The 17532-nt window shown below is 45.4% G+C and overlaps 1 protein-coding gene across 1 annotated transcript; it reads right to left on the reverse strand.

Moving 5' to 3' along the window:
* Positions 1-1512: 1512 nt before the first annotated feature.
* Positions 1513-11243, reverse strand: LOC144153496 (uncharacterized). Its single transcript, XM_077685133.1, has 5 exons — positions 11061-11243; positions 7258-7463; positions 4380-4510; positions 2151-2227; positions 1513-2063 (listed from the first exon to the last, which is right to left on the reverse strand). The coding sequence occupies exons 1-5, from the start codon at positions 11241-11243 to the stop codon at positions 2022-2024; spliced, it is 639 nt and encodes a 212-aa protein (XP_077541259.1). The 3' UTR covers positions 1513-2021.
* Between the last annotated feature and the right edge of the window lie 6289 nt (positions 11244-17532).

A 17532-nucleotide genomic window follows, 5' to 3' on the forward strand; every position in this document is an offset into this window, starting at 1 on the left:
AATGACCGTGCCATAGATCCGAAATTGTCTGACTAGTTACGAAGTTCAAAAATACGCGAAATACGTCTTCAAAGTCGAGAAATTGTGAATTGGTGATTTTTTTTTCAGTACAACCGGCCTACTAACTCCCATAGGAGCCTTTATATCTCGAGTTAGCATAGTATTTGCACGGACCGCATATTTCAACGGCCTGTGATGTTGTAACATTGTTTAAACCTAAATGTTTTATGCTAAAGCGACGATGCCACCTATTAGTGCGCTCACTCAAGTAGTGTTCAAGAAGACATTATATTCACTAACCAGTTTTATCATGTGTCTGGAGGGGTCTTCTTTATAGATAAAACTAATATTTAGTTAATGGGGAACAGAACATCCGAATCTTCTAATTTAGTTGGAGCAGTGCACCGTTCGGGCATCTTGTCCTGCCTTTGCACCAAATACGGAGAACTGCGCTGTAGCGGTCGTCAGCCCTCGCACATGTCAAGCGCGCCTCGCGAGCATGGATGGGGTGAGAACTTCTTGTGTTTGCGCGTGCGTAGATATTTTTTGTTGCCGCGAAGCTTAGTTACGCACGTCCGGTACTCACAGCGCGCGAGTTAAAATTTACGCTGTGCGTAGAGTAATCGCGACCTTGGTGTGAGGGTTTCGATTGGGCGGGTACTCACGTTCGTGCTTTCTTTTTATAGCTGCCCAATCAAATTAGATGAAACGCCCATTGCAGCATGTATAGTTTCGGAACAAAGCTTGCAGCATGCACCTTGGTTACATGTAAGTGTTTAGAGCTCTCTGCCTAGTGTATATTTATGATATAGCCGTATTAAAACAAGCTATCTAATTTGTAAAACTACATATACATTCTAATTAGACGGTACGTTCGTTAAAATTTACGGAAATCTAAGGTAACTGTCCGCTGCTTTTGTCTATCATTCCTTATGTCCGTCTGTAATTCTCAGACCTTGTTCACATGGTTCGAAAACGCCGAGATTGTAGCTCAATGAGCTTTTTTCCGGGTTATATTTGCTATAAGTGTTTGTAGTTTTTTCCCCGGTAAAAAATGTGTCTATGCACTCCGTAGAGATGGTTAACCAGCGAAGGTGTAACCTGCGGCAGGTGTTTTTCATTTCCGCGTTGACACTTCTGCCGCCGCACCGCCGCGGTGCCTGTTATCTGTTGTTTCTTGGGCTAGCTCACGCTGTATAGCTTACTGTACACGAGCTCTGCTGCAAGAGACTCTCTTTCCCTTTCTCCGGTGAGCCGTTCCCATTTACCAGTGTCAGTAGTCGCGAGAGTGTAGCTACGTCATCTATAAACCCAGGCAATCTCTCTACCTTTTCAACCTCTTTTCTTCGCGCAAGCGTATGAGGTTGCTGCGGATAAGTTTCCTACGTACACGGGACCGCCGTGTTTTTGTTTTGCCTTTCCGCATAAAAATTATTTCAAAGAATAGGGCGTAGGCACAGGCCCCACACCCTCAGAGCCAACAGAAAGCCAGAGGCACGGGTACTAACCCTATTGAAAATGTGGAGTTGATGGAATCCATCAAAAATCAACATGGTGGATTATGGTAATGGAATTAATGATGGCATGATGGCAGATGACTGCATGCTGGCAGGGTGATGGATGATGGCAGATGACTGCATGCTGGCAGGGTGATGGATGACGGCATGCGTCGGTAGCTGATGGCAATGGTAGCGTCGATGCTGGCAGCTCGGGTGACAGTATGACGGCAGATATGCGAAATTGCAAAAAATGATGACGACATGAAAAGGAAAGATGCTATGCAATGCTAATTAAAAACTGGCTTCATTTCTTGCGAATAAATTTATAAAATAAGATTTGCAGCAAATAAGTAAGCTTGCATATGCGTTTTGCTCTGTCCATTCATGTCGTGATCATTTTTCTGCTATCCTGCTACAATGATCTGAAAACTTAACCATTTTATGAGAGCTTAGATGTGTGTGCTGGGGTGCTTAAAAATATTACACAAAACAAACTTGGTTTTAACGTTGAATTTATTATCATTAAATATCAAATACGGTGACTATCTTCGAACAGGTGGGCAGCTGAAAAGAAAAAAAAACTGAGTTACACACTAAAGCTTATACAATCCAGATCAACTCAAAACAAATGTATATTCACATTTCACATACCTCCTTAAACATTCTGATGGTCACTCCGATGTGGTCCCTTGCTTCTGCCCTTCCTCTTTGCCATAAAAATAGAAAGCCTGCAGAAAAAGAACATTTTCAACAAATTAAGTGGAAACCATCCTGCTAGGACTCCCTTCAGGTCATGGAAGGGTGCTCTTGACCGGCACTGCTCTAAAAGGCATCGCATGGTGGCAATGCCTTTCCCGGGAAAGGATTTTAGTAAGATGCAAGCGTGCATGCATGCAACCGAGAATTTCAAGAGAACATGCGTTAGCAGCAGGTGGGAAAGAAGCAAAACACCCTCGTCTAGAAGAATTCTATGCTCAAAGCGCAGCCAGCGAATACCAGGCGCAAAAAAATGTAGCTTCAGGCGAGTGTGTTGAAGGTTAGGAACACGTTAAATTGAAAAGTGAAGAAGGCCAGATGACATTAACCTGGTTGGATGCATTGAAGCGACGAAAAGAAACGCACACAGTCTTGAGATGAAAGTGCAGACTAAACGAACGCTTGCAAAAACTTCAGCAAACTTCTGATGAATTTAGAGAAAGTTCAATACTATGAGGACAACCGAGCTGTGCAAGCACTAAAGACCCTTTCGGAAGCCGCACAAGAAGGAGAACGGGTGTGCCAAATTTGCCATGGAACAGATTATCAATAGTGATAAGGCGCGCTAACTAGACAGGAACCCACGTTGCGGCAAAGTGTTGTGGAAGGCGACTTCTTGTAAAGGATACGAGCATGTGAGGGGCAAAAAACTGCTGAAGCTGCCGTGTCAAAGCACACTAAAAATCTTGTCGGACCTTCTGCAAGAGACTCGAGTAATAAACCTAATAAAGGAACGGCTTCAAGTGGAGGGACAAAGCTTGCAGTCACTAAAAGAACCATACTGCAGCCTGATTACTGACGAAATGTCAATACAGGAAAAAGTAATTTATGGCTGCCAAGTCGACATATTTTCGGCCTTGATATAAGCTGTGAACCTTGAACCGGTGGTGCCACTGAATTAGCCTGCAGGCTCCTTTGGTTTGTCCTGCGGGGGCTTTCCACGGCTGACGTTATCCCCTTAGGGTAATTTTTTACCGGGAACAGGAAGCATGACCGGCTCCGTAACCTGAATTTTAGTGTGCTCAACTGTGTAAGAGGTAGGGTTCTTCATTATCCGTATTGTCACAGACAGCCACCAGACAAACAGCGCCATGTTCCTAGGCATGTCGGTTGACAACACACTACAACATCAGCATGTTTTGCTACATCCAGCGCGGCAAAATGACCCATCGTTCCTTTTATTTGACCAAACCACCTCATTAAGAACCTTAGAACAAATTTTCTAGAGAGAAAGAGGGGGATGTTTGATGGAATGCAGAAAGTTAGGGACTGTTTTGTTCTCAAGGCCCTCTTTAAGATCCAATAAAAGTTGTCACTTGTGAACCCAGTTTGGCTCCTAAGCTGATCACACATTGAGCCGAACCTGGAAAAAATTAAGCTGTCCCACGCCACCTTGATATTTTCGCCTGTCGTCATCAGCAGCCCCAAGTTCCTTCAGAAAAAGCCCAAAGGTCACGAATACGCTACAGAATCGAAAATTCCAGTAAAACAAGCTGAATAGTGCAATCCCATGTTAAGGACCATGCATCTACTCCACGTAAATATGTGATTGCAGCCTGTTCAGCAAGGTGTCTCAAGTGAAGCATGAAGCGCAATAACACAACAGCCCAACCAAGAACTGTAGCGCGGATGGCTGATTGTGTGGCCACTTTCCGAATTGACGCCACCGCATCACCGATAGCGTGCACCACAGGCGACGCGGCGGAGGAAAAGAGAGCTATCGTTCTCACAGGCGGAGAGGAGCATTCGGTGGGCTGCACGAAAAGGGGGATATCAAGCAGCTGTGTCACTTCTAAATGTTGCATCATGTGCATCCTAGTTCTCTTTTTTACTAAGAACTCCCACCTTCGTGCTTGTGTTTCAGCAGTCCAATGTACAATGGCAGCAAAGGTTCATGTTAAACAATACATAAAGACGTTAAATACAATACATCCAAATTCACTGATTCCAAACTCGGAGAGCAATGAATTGCTGAAACGAAGATGCCGACCAGCATATATATATACAGTGCTATTGGAAGACCAAAGCACTGCACTCTCGGTCAAATTAGGCAAGTTCTGGTAACTGAATTTCACAGTGCACGTTATAGCATTGCACTACAATTGTATAGAACTAGGTGCTCACCTATTGTAACCAACCTGAAAAACAGCCAGTGACATCTGATGAGAGGTCCATCCAGATAGGTCCAAGATAGGTCCATCCACCAAGTAGGGCATGCCAGCTGATCTCCACTGCAAGGTGTAACAGTCAGTAGCCTGCAAAATAGAAGTGAGTGGCAAACAACAAGCAAGTTGCGTTAGCCTTAATCCTTCAAAGTTCTAAATGCGATATTAAGGTGTTGAGCAAGGTGTTCTTCACACTCCAAGCGAAAATATGAGAACGTTAAAATACCACATTACCTGGATGTAAGGATGGCCGAAGTGACTATCACAGCATAGTGACAATGTCAACGATCAAGCTTCTAACTCAATTCTCTCTTTGGAAGTAGATGCCGTTCATTATGACCAGTTCATGTATGCGTAAAAAGGTGCCGAGATGAGCTCTCTCATTGCTATAAGGCAAATTGCTTCCACGATTCTGTGACAAAGCGCAGACCTAAATGATGATAACGTTGCCTTAACAATTAGGGAGTGCCTAGCGTTCCGTCCAGCCGGAATGCTAAAAACTACTAAAGTTCCGTCCAGACTGAACGCCGAATCAAAACCAGCCAATTAGCCGCCATTTCTCATTCTGGGATTTGGTGTAGTGGTTCCGCGGCTGACTACGAACGTTGTAGGCCCTGGTTCGATTCTCGCACCATTTTTTTTGTGTGTGTGTGTGGCCGTGGTTAGCGTTTTGTAATAGCAAAACTTCCCGCCCGCTTTACAATTCACGCGATGAGAGCAGTAGGTCTTGGTTTTTTACTCAAGCGGCCGAGCCGCTCCCGCTCACTGGAGCCAAGGCCGACGTAGCCATCGCCAGTTACACCCAATCTCCTCTAATTATTACCAGTGATTAATAATTAACAGTGACTCTGGCTAGTCAGTGAGCGGAAGCGGTTTGGCCGGTTAGGTAAAAATCAAGACCGACTGCTCTCGCTGAAACATTGTGAAGCGGGCGTCGGGTGGCGACTTGGAGATCTGTCCAGATTGAGCTAGAGTTAGTCCGATCATCTGTAATTATTAATAATGATTAATAATTATCAGTGATTCTGGCTAGTCAGTGAGCGGTAGCTGTTTTGCTGGATGGGTAAAAATCAAGAAAGACTGCTCTCAACGCGAGTTGTGTCTCCTCCGGACGGAACTTTAGTGACAGTTGCCGTTCCGTCTCGACGGAACGCTATACACAGCCTAACAATTCTGCCAAAGGAGGCTGTGATGAACTGCTGAACAACAATACAAGTGAAGCAATTTTTTTTGTTTCTAAAGTCTCTTCTAGGTGATTGCAGCTTAAACCAGGTTCAATTCTTCTTCCCACGCAATGCTTGAAGCCCACATGATGCGTCGGTGCATGTTTTCAGCTGGTACCGTCAATATCATGGCAACAATTTTTTTCCTTCAAAACATGAATCTAATTAGTCCTTAATAATGGCCGCGATGTCTTAGGGAAGCATAGGGAACCAGACTTAAGGTTGTGCTCACATTGACATCAAACCCATTGAAACGATTTTCAAAAATGATACACATTGGTATAGGCCGCAAAATTTGAAACATGACAATAATGCATTACTGCCAATAATGACAATAGCCAGTGCTTAAAAAATTATTGCGATGAGAAAGAGGTTATCCTCTTCTGAAAAATTAAGAAAAAACTTTCAGTGTGATCTAACCATCTAGAAAAGGCTGTGTTCTCCCATCTATTCTCTAGCGGCATATTTTCTAGAACTATATTTATTTACATCAAGTCGTGTTTTTAACAGAGTGTATTATTTGCTGTGCAATTATGTACACAAGCTACTAGAAAGAGACCTTCGGCCTTAACCAGTCCAGAGGAGACCCACTTTTTTTTTTTTTTGAAGCATTTGCTCTTGTGCGGGGTGCACTCATCCACAGAATGAGAGCCCAATACAAAATTTAACTGAGCAACACGCGTGGCCGCGAATTATTCGGAGACAGTAGTGAATGTTGCAGTGCTTAAACGCTCCCCACGTGCGGCCAGCATTGCTTATACCTCTGCACCAGACGCACGATACGCATGTAGTTTCGACGTGGTAGCAAATTCGGGTTGAATGAACGTTTTTGGTGCTACTGATGCACATACACAAACATATATGCGATTATCGAACGATTGGAACACTCAAACATTCACTGCACATGCGGGGCTTGCGAGTGTGACGCCAATTTCGGCCATCGTACCCTCAATCTGAACGCAGAGAGCCTTGTTTGTACCAGTGCACTTTTCTGAGTGACCGCTTTGAAAAATGACAATCCCTGCAGTGTAGTAGCCTCGGCTAAAAGTTACCTAAAGCGTACCACTCCAGTCCAGGTACGAAAAATGATGCGAAGAACAATTTGCAATTCCATAAAAAGAACTACCCACCAAAAAAAAAAAAAAAAAAACTTGCGAACTAAACCTGGAGCGGTCGACCACGCGTATTGGCGATCGGTTGTTGCGAGCACCAAACCGTTTAGCCAAGGTAGCAGTATGGTCCTACTTCGCTCAACAAAAAGCCTACAAACGGCACAAACAATAGGGCTCTTCGATTTACAGACTCGAATTCATCGCGGATATTCCGCCGGAGTCCGATGATTCCCCGAAGCCATAAGGATACACAAGAAAATCGAATGCCTGACTGCTTTCAGGGAATTGGCGGTGAGTCCGGGACTATAAATCGAACAGCCCTACTGTTTCTAGTCCCGCACGCAATATCCGCGGTCGAAAGGCAGATCTACGTAACCCTCAAAATCAGTCGCTGTCAAAAAACATTAGGGCTAACCGACGACGCAAACGTCTAACACGGAACGGAAGAGCCCTGCCCTGTTAAATACACAAGTAAAGTGCAAAAAGTTGACTAGTCACTTACCTTAAATCACAGGCGACATATCTTCGTCGAAACAATAATCCGCTGTCTTCAAAACAACCACAACAAAGCCACTCGACAAGCGCGTACAACTCCACCGTCTCGGCGGCCAGGAAGAAAGGAATGCGAATGCAGCGGCGTGATGGCGTGGCGATGTTGCTGGATGGAGCAGTGGAGTACTGAGGCCGGGGTTTCGGTTTCGGCTGTGCCTTGGTGTTTTCGTAACGCAGTTCATACACGGTGCGAAGTGAACAAAATGCGTCGAAACAAATTCTGGCTTGAACATAGACACATAAAGCAATGTAAATAGAAAGATAAGGTTGCCATACCCAGCAAAAAGTTGAGTTTGTTGGGCTATCCTGTATATGAGCGATTGAGTTGTGGAATAAACCTCCGACATCACTTTGGGGGAAATCACTTTTGGTTAAAAACTACCAAGAACAGGCACATTTTTCGTTTAAAAAAAATTATATCGTGCTGTTAGCAAAAAAAAAAAAAAAAAAGAAACAGACCACGGGAGGATCGAACCACCAACTTTGCAACAAAAAACGAGCGCGTTACCACTGCACCACCGCTACAATCGGAAATCAAGCCCGAACAAGTGCCATTTAGTTGGTTTGTCAATCTAAATCGCCCATGAATGCCTAAATATTGTGAGGTATGTTTACTGCTTCTCGTATATAACCCATTCCGGCAGTCATACCGCTTCTTGGGCACGCACCAGTCTCCGAAACGAGGCTGACCTTGAGAAGTGTAGCCAGCTATCTCAACCTAAAAGAGATATCGCACATCCCCGTTCTCCCCGACGAAAGCCAACGTAGCTATGAGTGAAATGGCATAGAGGGAAATGGCATGCGCGCCCGGAATTAAAATTATGTTGTGTAATAATACCGTGCTTAGATCTGTCTCAAGGCAGCTGATTACAACTAAGGAGGATCGGCGAAGCGCTAGACCCGTAGTCTGCCGCGTACAATTTAAGCCATGCCACGGACGGTTCTGTCCGCGGGCTCAGCGCAGCGAAAATGAACACGTACGGTTTGACGGTTTGACCCTGTCGCAGCGAAAAAAAGCTGCCCATGTTTTCAACGTAAGTGTCCGCACTGCCATCCTTACACCAAAAACGGCGAATAAAGGGCATACAGTTTCATACCAGCCCTCCAAGTTCTGGCTTAAAAACAAAAAGCGCTAATCAAAGTAGCTTTTCTCTAATATGCCAAGTTTTCAGCAGCACCTTATCAAAAATGCAGTTATTGTTTTTTCTTCTCGAAATTCCCAATGCCACCGCTATGTTTCTGTTATTATATCAGTCCTTCGCTATCGAATGAATTTTGGCTTGCTGCCAGCATTCGTTCGGAAAATGCCTTTCCATCATCAGTACAGCAGTCAAGCTTGCCGTCACGCGAACATCTGCCGTCATCGCGCAGCGTGCGTGCCAAGTTTTCGTCAACACCTTTTCAAAAAGGCAGCTTTTGTAATTTTCTCGCAACGGTCAATGCCAAAGCTATGTTTCTGTTATTACAAGCGCTTCGCTCTCGTATAAGTTTTGGCTTTCTGCCGTCATTCATTCAGAAAATGCCTTTCCATCGTCAATTCAGCAGTCAAGCTTGCCGTCACGCAAACATCTGCCGCCATTGCGCCGCAAGCCTGCCAGCATGGAGGAAGGTGCTGGAAGGTGCTGAAAAATGCTGGCAGGCATGCCATTATGCCTGCCAGCACCTTCCAGCGTCTCCTTCCAGCAGCTTCCATTACAGTTTCTTACGTACATCAAGCTTTCCAAGGCGACCATCAAACGCAATCAACCTTTCCAGCAATGAATCTTGATGGTTGGTTGATGGAATTTTCAACAGGGAACCTCAATTATTCTACGGAATTTCCGGTTTATTTGCACATTTTCTGGTCATAGATGGCATTTATGTGGGTTCAAAGTGAGGCCGTGCCCTCGTACTTCTCGGTGTTGTGATGACAATTCCCTCCTGCGTGGTCTCTTATTTTCGTCTTCATTTACAGCAAAGAAATAGCCTGCGCAGTCTAGAAGCATCTCCGTCTTAATATAAGACTCGAATACAAAAAAAAAGTTATACGCGGAACCGTCAACAGGGGTGGCCTTGTCGGACACATTTATAGCGCTCGAAATCACTGCCATGCAGGAATACTACACCCGCTATTCTGTAAAAAAATTGTCTTCGCAAAACATTGGTGAAGGTTGCCATATTTTATTAGAAATATTTTATTGGCTTTGCCAAAAAGTGAACCCCGCGATTTGGAAGAATCCACTGGGAAGACATTTTAGGTTACCGGTAAGGATACACCAGCTTGCAGAATAGGCTGTAATTGCTTCCGCACAGACTGACGAAACTTACGCGGCTATTTCAATGCAGTATGGGGCCGATATAAAGCTGAATGGGTCTTCTTATTCCTAAGATTCTTGGGATTCAGCAGTGAAAGGTAAAAGTGAAGGCCTTTAGTCTATTCTGACATGTCACTCTTCCAGGTACAGTCTTTGTCGAAGTTTTGTGGGCCACGGCGACCGTGGCCGGAGCAAGCGCGCGGCCGAGCAGGGGCGCTGCGCTTGCCGCTGTCTGGCGCGGCAAGAGCTGCGTGTCTGTGTCTGGCGCGGCAAGAGCTGCGCAAAAAGGCCTGCGCTGAACGCCTGCTCTGAGAAACCGGCCTCGCTGCACTTATCGCGCTACGCGAAAGGAAGCGAGAAAGTTCCCCTCACTCTCTTTAGCCGCGTAACCAGCCGGCAGTGGCAAGCGCAGCGCCCTTGCTCGGCTGCGCGCCTGCTCCGGCCACGGTCGCCTTGGCCCACAAAAGTTTGACAAAGACTGTACATTTCAGTGTGTGCATTTCCGTTATCTGTTTTAAGTGGATGGAAACAATTGCAGAGAAAATTCTCCTCCGTTAACCTTTTAGAGTAAAGTTTACTGGTACTTGGGTCAATTAGCTTCTAATGACCATCCGAAGATATCCACAGATTACCTCCGAATGCTCACAGGAAAGAAATTGTGTTTATTACATTGTGCAATGGTAATTCGCATGTGAGTGAGGGTGCGTGTTAGTGTCAGTGTGGGGCAAGTGAAGTGCGCGTTTGGTCCAGTATGAGCGCCTGCATATCCATGCGCTTCTTATGCTAACGGCCGGTTACAGTGCGCATGGTGCACCCTTTCAATAGGAGGCCAGGAAGCCTGGAAACATACAGCAAGGATGGTAAAAGACAGATCAGAAGCTAAACACTTCTGTCAATGAAACCTCAGCTCACAAGCTCGCAATTTAACTTATGATGCAATTCTGCCTCAAACCTGTGGACTGCTCTTTCGGAGTGAAATGGGCACCCTTACCGCACATGAAAGGGTCACTCGCCATATTGAGATCTATTGCATTGCAAACGTTTTCGAATTGTCTATTTTTAAAGTCGAATATCTCAGGGTGTCTCATTATATAGCTTTAGTTACTTGATCCTAAGTTAACTTGCGTTATATGTTACGACCTGCCTGGCTTTACAGAGTTGCTTACACTTACATTCTATCCAGAGGTAAAAGTCGTTGAGTCTCCTTCGTTGAGTAGTTTGCCTCGCCCTCCTTTGCCCTTCAGTGATTGGGTAGGTTCGAATGTCGCCGCTATTCAGCATAAACATTTCAGTCTGGCCATAAGCGTGCACGTAATTTTCTCTACCGATTGATTGCAGCTCCGGGTTCTTTCGGGTGGCCGTAAACGACAGCCGTGAGCCAGATGTGCCCGTGACAGGTAGACAAAGGGGTGCCGAGGGAGCCTCCAACGGCGGCATCGACGGCTGCAATTACACTCACAATTACGAGGCTGCACACGTTGTGCGCCCATCCGCCGATTAACTTTGTCCTCGACCCAATGAGTGGTTGGAGCCGAAGGGCAGGCAGACCAGTTGCCCCGTTGCAGCCACTGCTGGGAGTCTGCAGGTGCAATGCAGACGATAGAGTGGCCTGTGGGCCCTGGGGGTTCGATATGTGGGGCATCGCAGGGGTTGAAATGAAAAGGCTGGTGAATACACCAATTAGGACTGTAATGTTTGGCCACACCCGTGCTACCGTTTACGTGACCTTTATCATAACACCAAACCAAAGATGGCTTCGCGCCGTCTTTGCAGCAGCATTCACGAAAAAAGCTCACATTCTACTTGACATTGCACTCATTCGTATTGAGAGTATTAATATTGAGGTTGCTTTTTAGGTGGATGTCGTGTTTCTAAGAATGGGGATTTTGCTACCAACCGGTGTGCGTAATACTGTTTCAAGAATCCTCCCAAACACTAATCAAGTTTACGCAACATCCTTTGTGATCCTGTCGTGAGGGCAACTTTATTCTGACAAAGAATGACCGCCACTGAAAAATTGAAATATTGGTAAAAAACGTTCAACAATTTCTTATGCAGCTGCACTAATTATTCAACGTTCAAATCAGTTAACTGTACCGATGTGATAAACTTCATCGATTTATTCTATTCTCCCGGAGACGCTTGGAAGAGTGCAACTACGCATCGTTATTCTTGACTTGCACGTTCGCCGTTGCCTGAGGCGAACACCGCGGTCTTTATTTTGTGAAAGCATTCGACAAGTTCTTCACGATCCTCCAGCGTTAAATCATGTTGGTATATTTAACTATGGCGTGTTAAATTGGATAAAACAATTTGTGAATTGCAATTTGGATAAAACGATTCTTCCTTTAGTGTCGGTCGTTTTGTTATAATCTAAATCTAAATTGGGTGCAGGTAAACTCAAGGCCAATTCAGAGTCCGAAAAATTCGACGCTTTGTTGGTCTACTAAGTCTTACAAAAATAGTTTACACACGGTTTTGCGAAGTGCTTCGAAAAGAACTGCAACCCGCCGCGGTGGTTCCGTGGCTGAGGCGGCTCGACTCCCGGCCGCGATTTCTGACTTTGAGACGGGGCCGAAAAGCGAGAACGCCCGTAAACACCCAGGTGATCGAAGTTAATCCAGAGCCTTTCACTATACGGCACGCGTTGTAGCAAAGGCGTAGCTTCAGCGCATTAAATCCCAGAATCAACCAATCCAATTTTTACTGCCAGTTCTGGGATGTTTATTATGAAATGTTACTCTCGGCGGAATTACATGTAAAGTAATACATTTTTATAATTTTGCCCATGCTTTCTTAATAAGATTCGCCGCTTGCAATGTGACTAACTTTATTCAAATTATAAGATTTGTCTTTAACGAGTTTTACTGCCGGCCAAAAAGGTGGAATGAAAGTCGGTTCATGGGAGGAAACATCCTTTGCGGTGGCTGCTCTTACGTCGTCCGGCCGGCGGGCATTGCTTACATTCTTTTTTGTTCAGATGCTTGGAAGCGGGCGTTTGTGACTGCTATGATTCTTTTCTGGTGGAGCGTTTTTCTGGCGAAATAAATCCCGGAACTCGACTATCTGTTTCGCTAGATCTGTCGCCGAAAGGCCGTCGTCTTCTGCCACCCATACCACGCCCCCTCCTGTTTTTTTTCTCCCCCTTCTAACCCCTCTAACACACCCTCTTGCACTTTCCTTGTAAAATACAAAGAGTTTTTTTTTTCACTTTGCTGCCGACGCTCATGATGACGACAGTGCTGGTTACAAGCCAGAGAGCGGCGGCCGATTTTCTATTTGAGGCCAAGAAGCAGGCCACTCTGTGGAAAGTTCGAGAGCAAAGGCGCAAATTTGAGATACGACATTTTCGAAATTATTTCTGAACCGTCCACTTTGACACGCCTCATATCCCGGAGACCGCGGACCCCCCAAGAAAAAGATGGCTATTTTGATTAAAGGCTTCCCCTCGCAATAAGGCTAATACCATAGTGTAACTGACTTGTGCATGGCACTAATCTAGAAATTCTCATCTTTTTTCAACTCGGTTCATAATTTGTTTTATGTGTATTCTGCAGCCAACTATAATTTTGACCGCCTTCGAGTGGCCACTTTCCTGCTCTACTGCCATGGATACTCTTGTAGCTTTTCGGTAATGCCAGCAGCAGACTGTTCATGCACCCTAAGAGGTAAACCCATGGGCTTCATAAGGTACATGTTCCATAAGTTTCGAGCTTGGCGGATTCTTTGGCATTTCATTTCTTTGTGTTCGATTCTGTTCGTATCCTGTCCACAGGTCAAGCGCTTCCAATCCTTTGCCGAGTAATTGTTTACGTTGGTGCACTTCCTTAAAGCAGCAATCTCGGGCCTCAAAAAGCAAAGTCCTCCCTTTAGTGTTACCTCAGAGATTCCGTCTGGTGATCCTTTGTTAGCGGGCTTTCTACATTCCCAAAGAGAATTTGGTTTCCATATTATCCAGGCGAGTTAGTAGTAATTTTTCTTATGCTACATTGCAGCGATCGACGAGGACCAAGGCAAAGTGGGAACACAGAAGCGCAGGCCTTAAACTCGAGTGGATGATTAAAACAAGGCAGAAAGCTAAGTATGCCAGACGAAGAAAATGGCTCCGAACGGAGGGTCCGGTTTCTGTGCATTTGGAGCCAGAATTCTGGCCGTTTACGCTACTTTTTCTTTTCCTAAATATATAGTCCCCCTATACAATTAAAGCAAAGCAAGTTGTGGCGCCTCACCTTCGTAGACACGTGGCCGGCCTTGCCTTTTATCGAAACAAAGCTTGTTTCCACGTTTCCACTGGGCAGGATCTCGATAGAAACGTAGCGCCTACAGAAATCCCAAAAATTTTTCCTTTAGCAAAACAACGGCCTTGGGTAATCCCCACGTTGACTTTGCTGCTGAAAATCAGCGCTTGACGCCCTTGTTTTGCTTTCGTTCTTGTTTGCTGAACTACAGCATAAAGTGTCTCCCGAATGCCTTCGCTACTGTTCGCCGACGTTCAGCCATAAAAACTGAAACAACGTAACATATTTTCGGTGCATTTAGATAACTTGCCTTCTAACTCACCAGTACTAAAATGTATTTCATACGGTTTCGCAGACCGTATGTATGCAACATGTTTGGGGTTGGTATACTCTGCCGACCCAATTACGTTGGAGGCGGGCGTTATTTCCCGCATGACAATATTTAAGGCAATAGCCTTAAGTGCCCCGTTGTGGGAAAACAGCGACGTTGTCGCAGTTGTCTGGTACGGTAAATGACAGCCGCTGTACAGAGCAAACAAAATATGCAAGTGCGTTCATCTGTCATTTCAACTCGGGTCTACACAGTTAGACCCGAGTACCATAGCACAGCGCTATCTGTGATTTTTTTTATTTTTCTACAGGGTAAATCAAACGAATTTTATGCGCTTAAAAGGTGCACTCTATAAGCAGCCCACAAAGCGGGGCACGTCAAACGTTCTAAGAAAAAGTCCCCAAAACACACACACGCACACACACATCGAGAAGGTACAGCCGTTGTGCGGGCTCACTTAGGGTAGCGTACAAACTTCGGAACTGCGCACATTGCTTTCAAAAGAGCGATTTCGTGTAACGTAGAGGGTCTGCATGACGATCGATCATGCGGCACTCCCAAAAACTTAACAGCCCGATAAGTAGGGAGACATAATATTCACAGTGCGCACTCTGTGCTTTATTCTTCATTGCTCCGCACTATCTCCGCACCTTGCCACCGGCGTCAGAAAAGGCAGTGAGGCATTGCGTACCTGGTCACAAGTGAACGTGACGCCGCGCGGGCAGAGCAGGGCACCCTAACAGCACGAAACTCTGATTCCTGGAGAGTTGTCGCGTGTGGTACGAGTCTGCCTGTTGGAGTATTTCGCGCCCAGGCGCAAAGAGATGAAAGCAAAGCAAGAGACGCAAATATGATTGAGCAGTCAAGAAGGCTGTAGAGGTAATTCCCTCCAAAAGGCGAGGAAACAGAAGCGAACAAAGAGTAGAAAATGTCATGCTGCCATAAAGAAGTCGCTGAGACGTATAGCCGGGCATTCGCAGTAAACTCACGTACGCAGGGTGTAGTGCCCTGGAAATGTTTTCCGTGCCTAAGGTTTCTAATCACATTCATGCAGAGCTGAGCAGCCGCGGTGATAGACAATACTAAGCTACTTTGGCTATCCGAGAGCGCAATAATTCCTATTCGGAAGTATTTTCTGCTTGTTTCACTCTTCTTTTCTCTAAAGCATAAGCTTGGGCGTGTTGGTACAACATTCTTGAAAGAGCGGGAGGCTGGGCTGTGTGCCGCTTACGTCTCATCCGCGTCTCTTTTGCGCTGTTCCAAGGACATTCTTTCCTCTGGCTTTATGCTGGCTTCTTCACCACCTTACAGGACTACACAAAGGCTACTAGCGGCGGCGCTCCCTGTTGTGAGCGAAGGAACTGTCATGGCGGTACGGTCGGCGTGAAAGTCGTCTATCATTCTCTTCACCCATTAGGAATGCTTTGATGCCGGTGACATCCCTTGTACTCTGACACTTTCTAATATACTTCCAAAAAGACCAGTTCGCAGAGCCAGAAATTGGTGCTGGATTAGAAATTATAATAAACAACTTTAAACTTTAAATAAACAACGTTAAATAGAAAACCAACATATTGCTGTGTAGTAACTAGGTGTCTAACGAGGGCCAAGTTTCTGAACCTCCCGCGGTAGTCTAATTTATCGAGCGCCCCTGCCCTGGCCTCCGCCAACGACAATAGTAAGGGACCCAGGCTCGTAAAGCGGGAAGGGGAACCTGATGTAAGGCTTGCTTGAAAGCTCTTGGACGCTGGTTACTCAGTGTGGCTATCTGCTTCGCTTTATTACCGCGAGGCGTAAAAAGTTGCAGTGCGCAGCAGTCGTAAAAGTGTGCCACCTCTCGGAATAGCACGAGTTCAGTGTTCCTGCAGGTGCAAAAAAAAAAAAAATAGAAAGAATGCTGACGTGGCTGAGGCGAGGGAAAGTGGGAAAGGAACGACAGCTTTCTACGTCCTCAACATTTAAATGGATGAGAGCGGAGGTGGGAGCGGTGACTATTGGCGTGGCAGCCTTATTCCCGTAGTTGGCTGCACGACGTATCTGAGTGGTGCAGTCACCAGGAAGTACTGTTGATCAAGTACCAGTGACTATGTTGGCGGTGTGGTCTTGCAAATTTCAATCTACACCTGGGTAAAAGAAAGTTCTATACGCAACAAGTAGACCCAAACGGCCGGTTGCAGCAAATAGTACCAACGGTGGCACTCACAGCACCCTGACACAATATGCCATTCCGAAGCTACTTCACAAAAACAGCGGTGCCCAATGCTACACCTTCAAAATAATTAAAGCGGGTGGGTTACTATTCAGTAGAAAAACGTCGAAATTAGTAGATTTGTGTTGAAAATATAAAGCCAGAGTTCTTCTGGGACACGCAATACGTTTATTAAAATAAAATATAGGTATAAAACCACGGGTTTACCCGGCCGTGTTGAGCCTGATTTGCTAAGAGCGCTGTATCTTTTTATATCGGCCCAATGTTAGGTCAAAACCTAGGTACAGCCAATGCCACTCACAAAGGACAAATGGCGTAGAGCTTTAAAAAGAGGTAGAAAGCCGAGGAACGTAAGGAATAGTGACGGTCAAGACTGACCCATTGCATATCCTACTTATTGGAGATAGGATTCAGCTACTATGCCAGCGTTACTGGCTTCTATTTCATTCATATCCACTGCCCGTAAAAATCCCACTTTAACCTGTACAATCACGGTTGCTTAGATGTTCAAAAGGTTACAAATGCTTATCAAAACTTACCTTCTCAGTATGCTGCAGGAAAATGCTGCTTGCTAGACCGAGAGGGATGACACACCTGTACTTGGAATGCCACCTTGTTCAGTTAGAAAAATAGTGTTCCTGGAAATTGGTCAGGGTAAACGCTGCAGGTACGAGCACACGACGCCGAGAACCCGGAAAGCCATGAGCACTTCAATAGCAGAAAACGTTTAATTTGGCAGCATCTTCCCTATGTCACACAGAAAACCTTAAAGGGACACTGAAGTGAATTTGTCAAGCTCCCGTTTTTGCTTGCACTGCGTAGACTGGCTCAAATTAGCACACTTTTCATCGTTGATCCGGTTGAAAAATCGGTAATTATTTTACAAAGCGCGAAAGAAGAAAAAATTTCTCCGCATTTCCCCGAGGGGAAGAATGTGAAAGTGCGAATGCAGGAGTTGAATTTGCGCGGTTCGGTAATGTTCGCGAAAGAGAGATCACACACACACACACACAACTACAAAGAAAGAAAGATGCATTTATTCACAGACACCTACCTATTTGTGTTGTCGTTGTACTTGATTGCTAGAGCGGATCTCAGCTTTGAAATTTCGTGTCAGTACTCCTTTAAGCGGGTGCATTAGCCCTTCTCACGC

This window comes from Haemaphysalis longicornis, unplaced genomic scaffold, assembly GCF_048455015.1.
Source record: "Haemaphysalis longicornis isolate Haplotype H1 unplaced genomic scaffold, Haemaphysalis longicornis Haplotype H1 scaffold_9, whole genome shotgun sequence".
In the NCBI taxonomy this organism is placed as follows: domain Eukaryota; kingdom Metazoa; phylum Arthropoda; class Arachnida; order Ixodida; family Ixodidae; genus Haemaphysalis; species Haemaphysalis longicornis.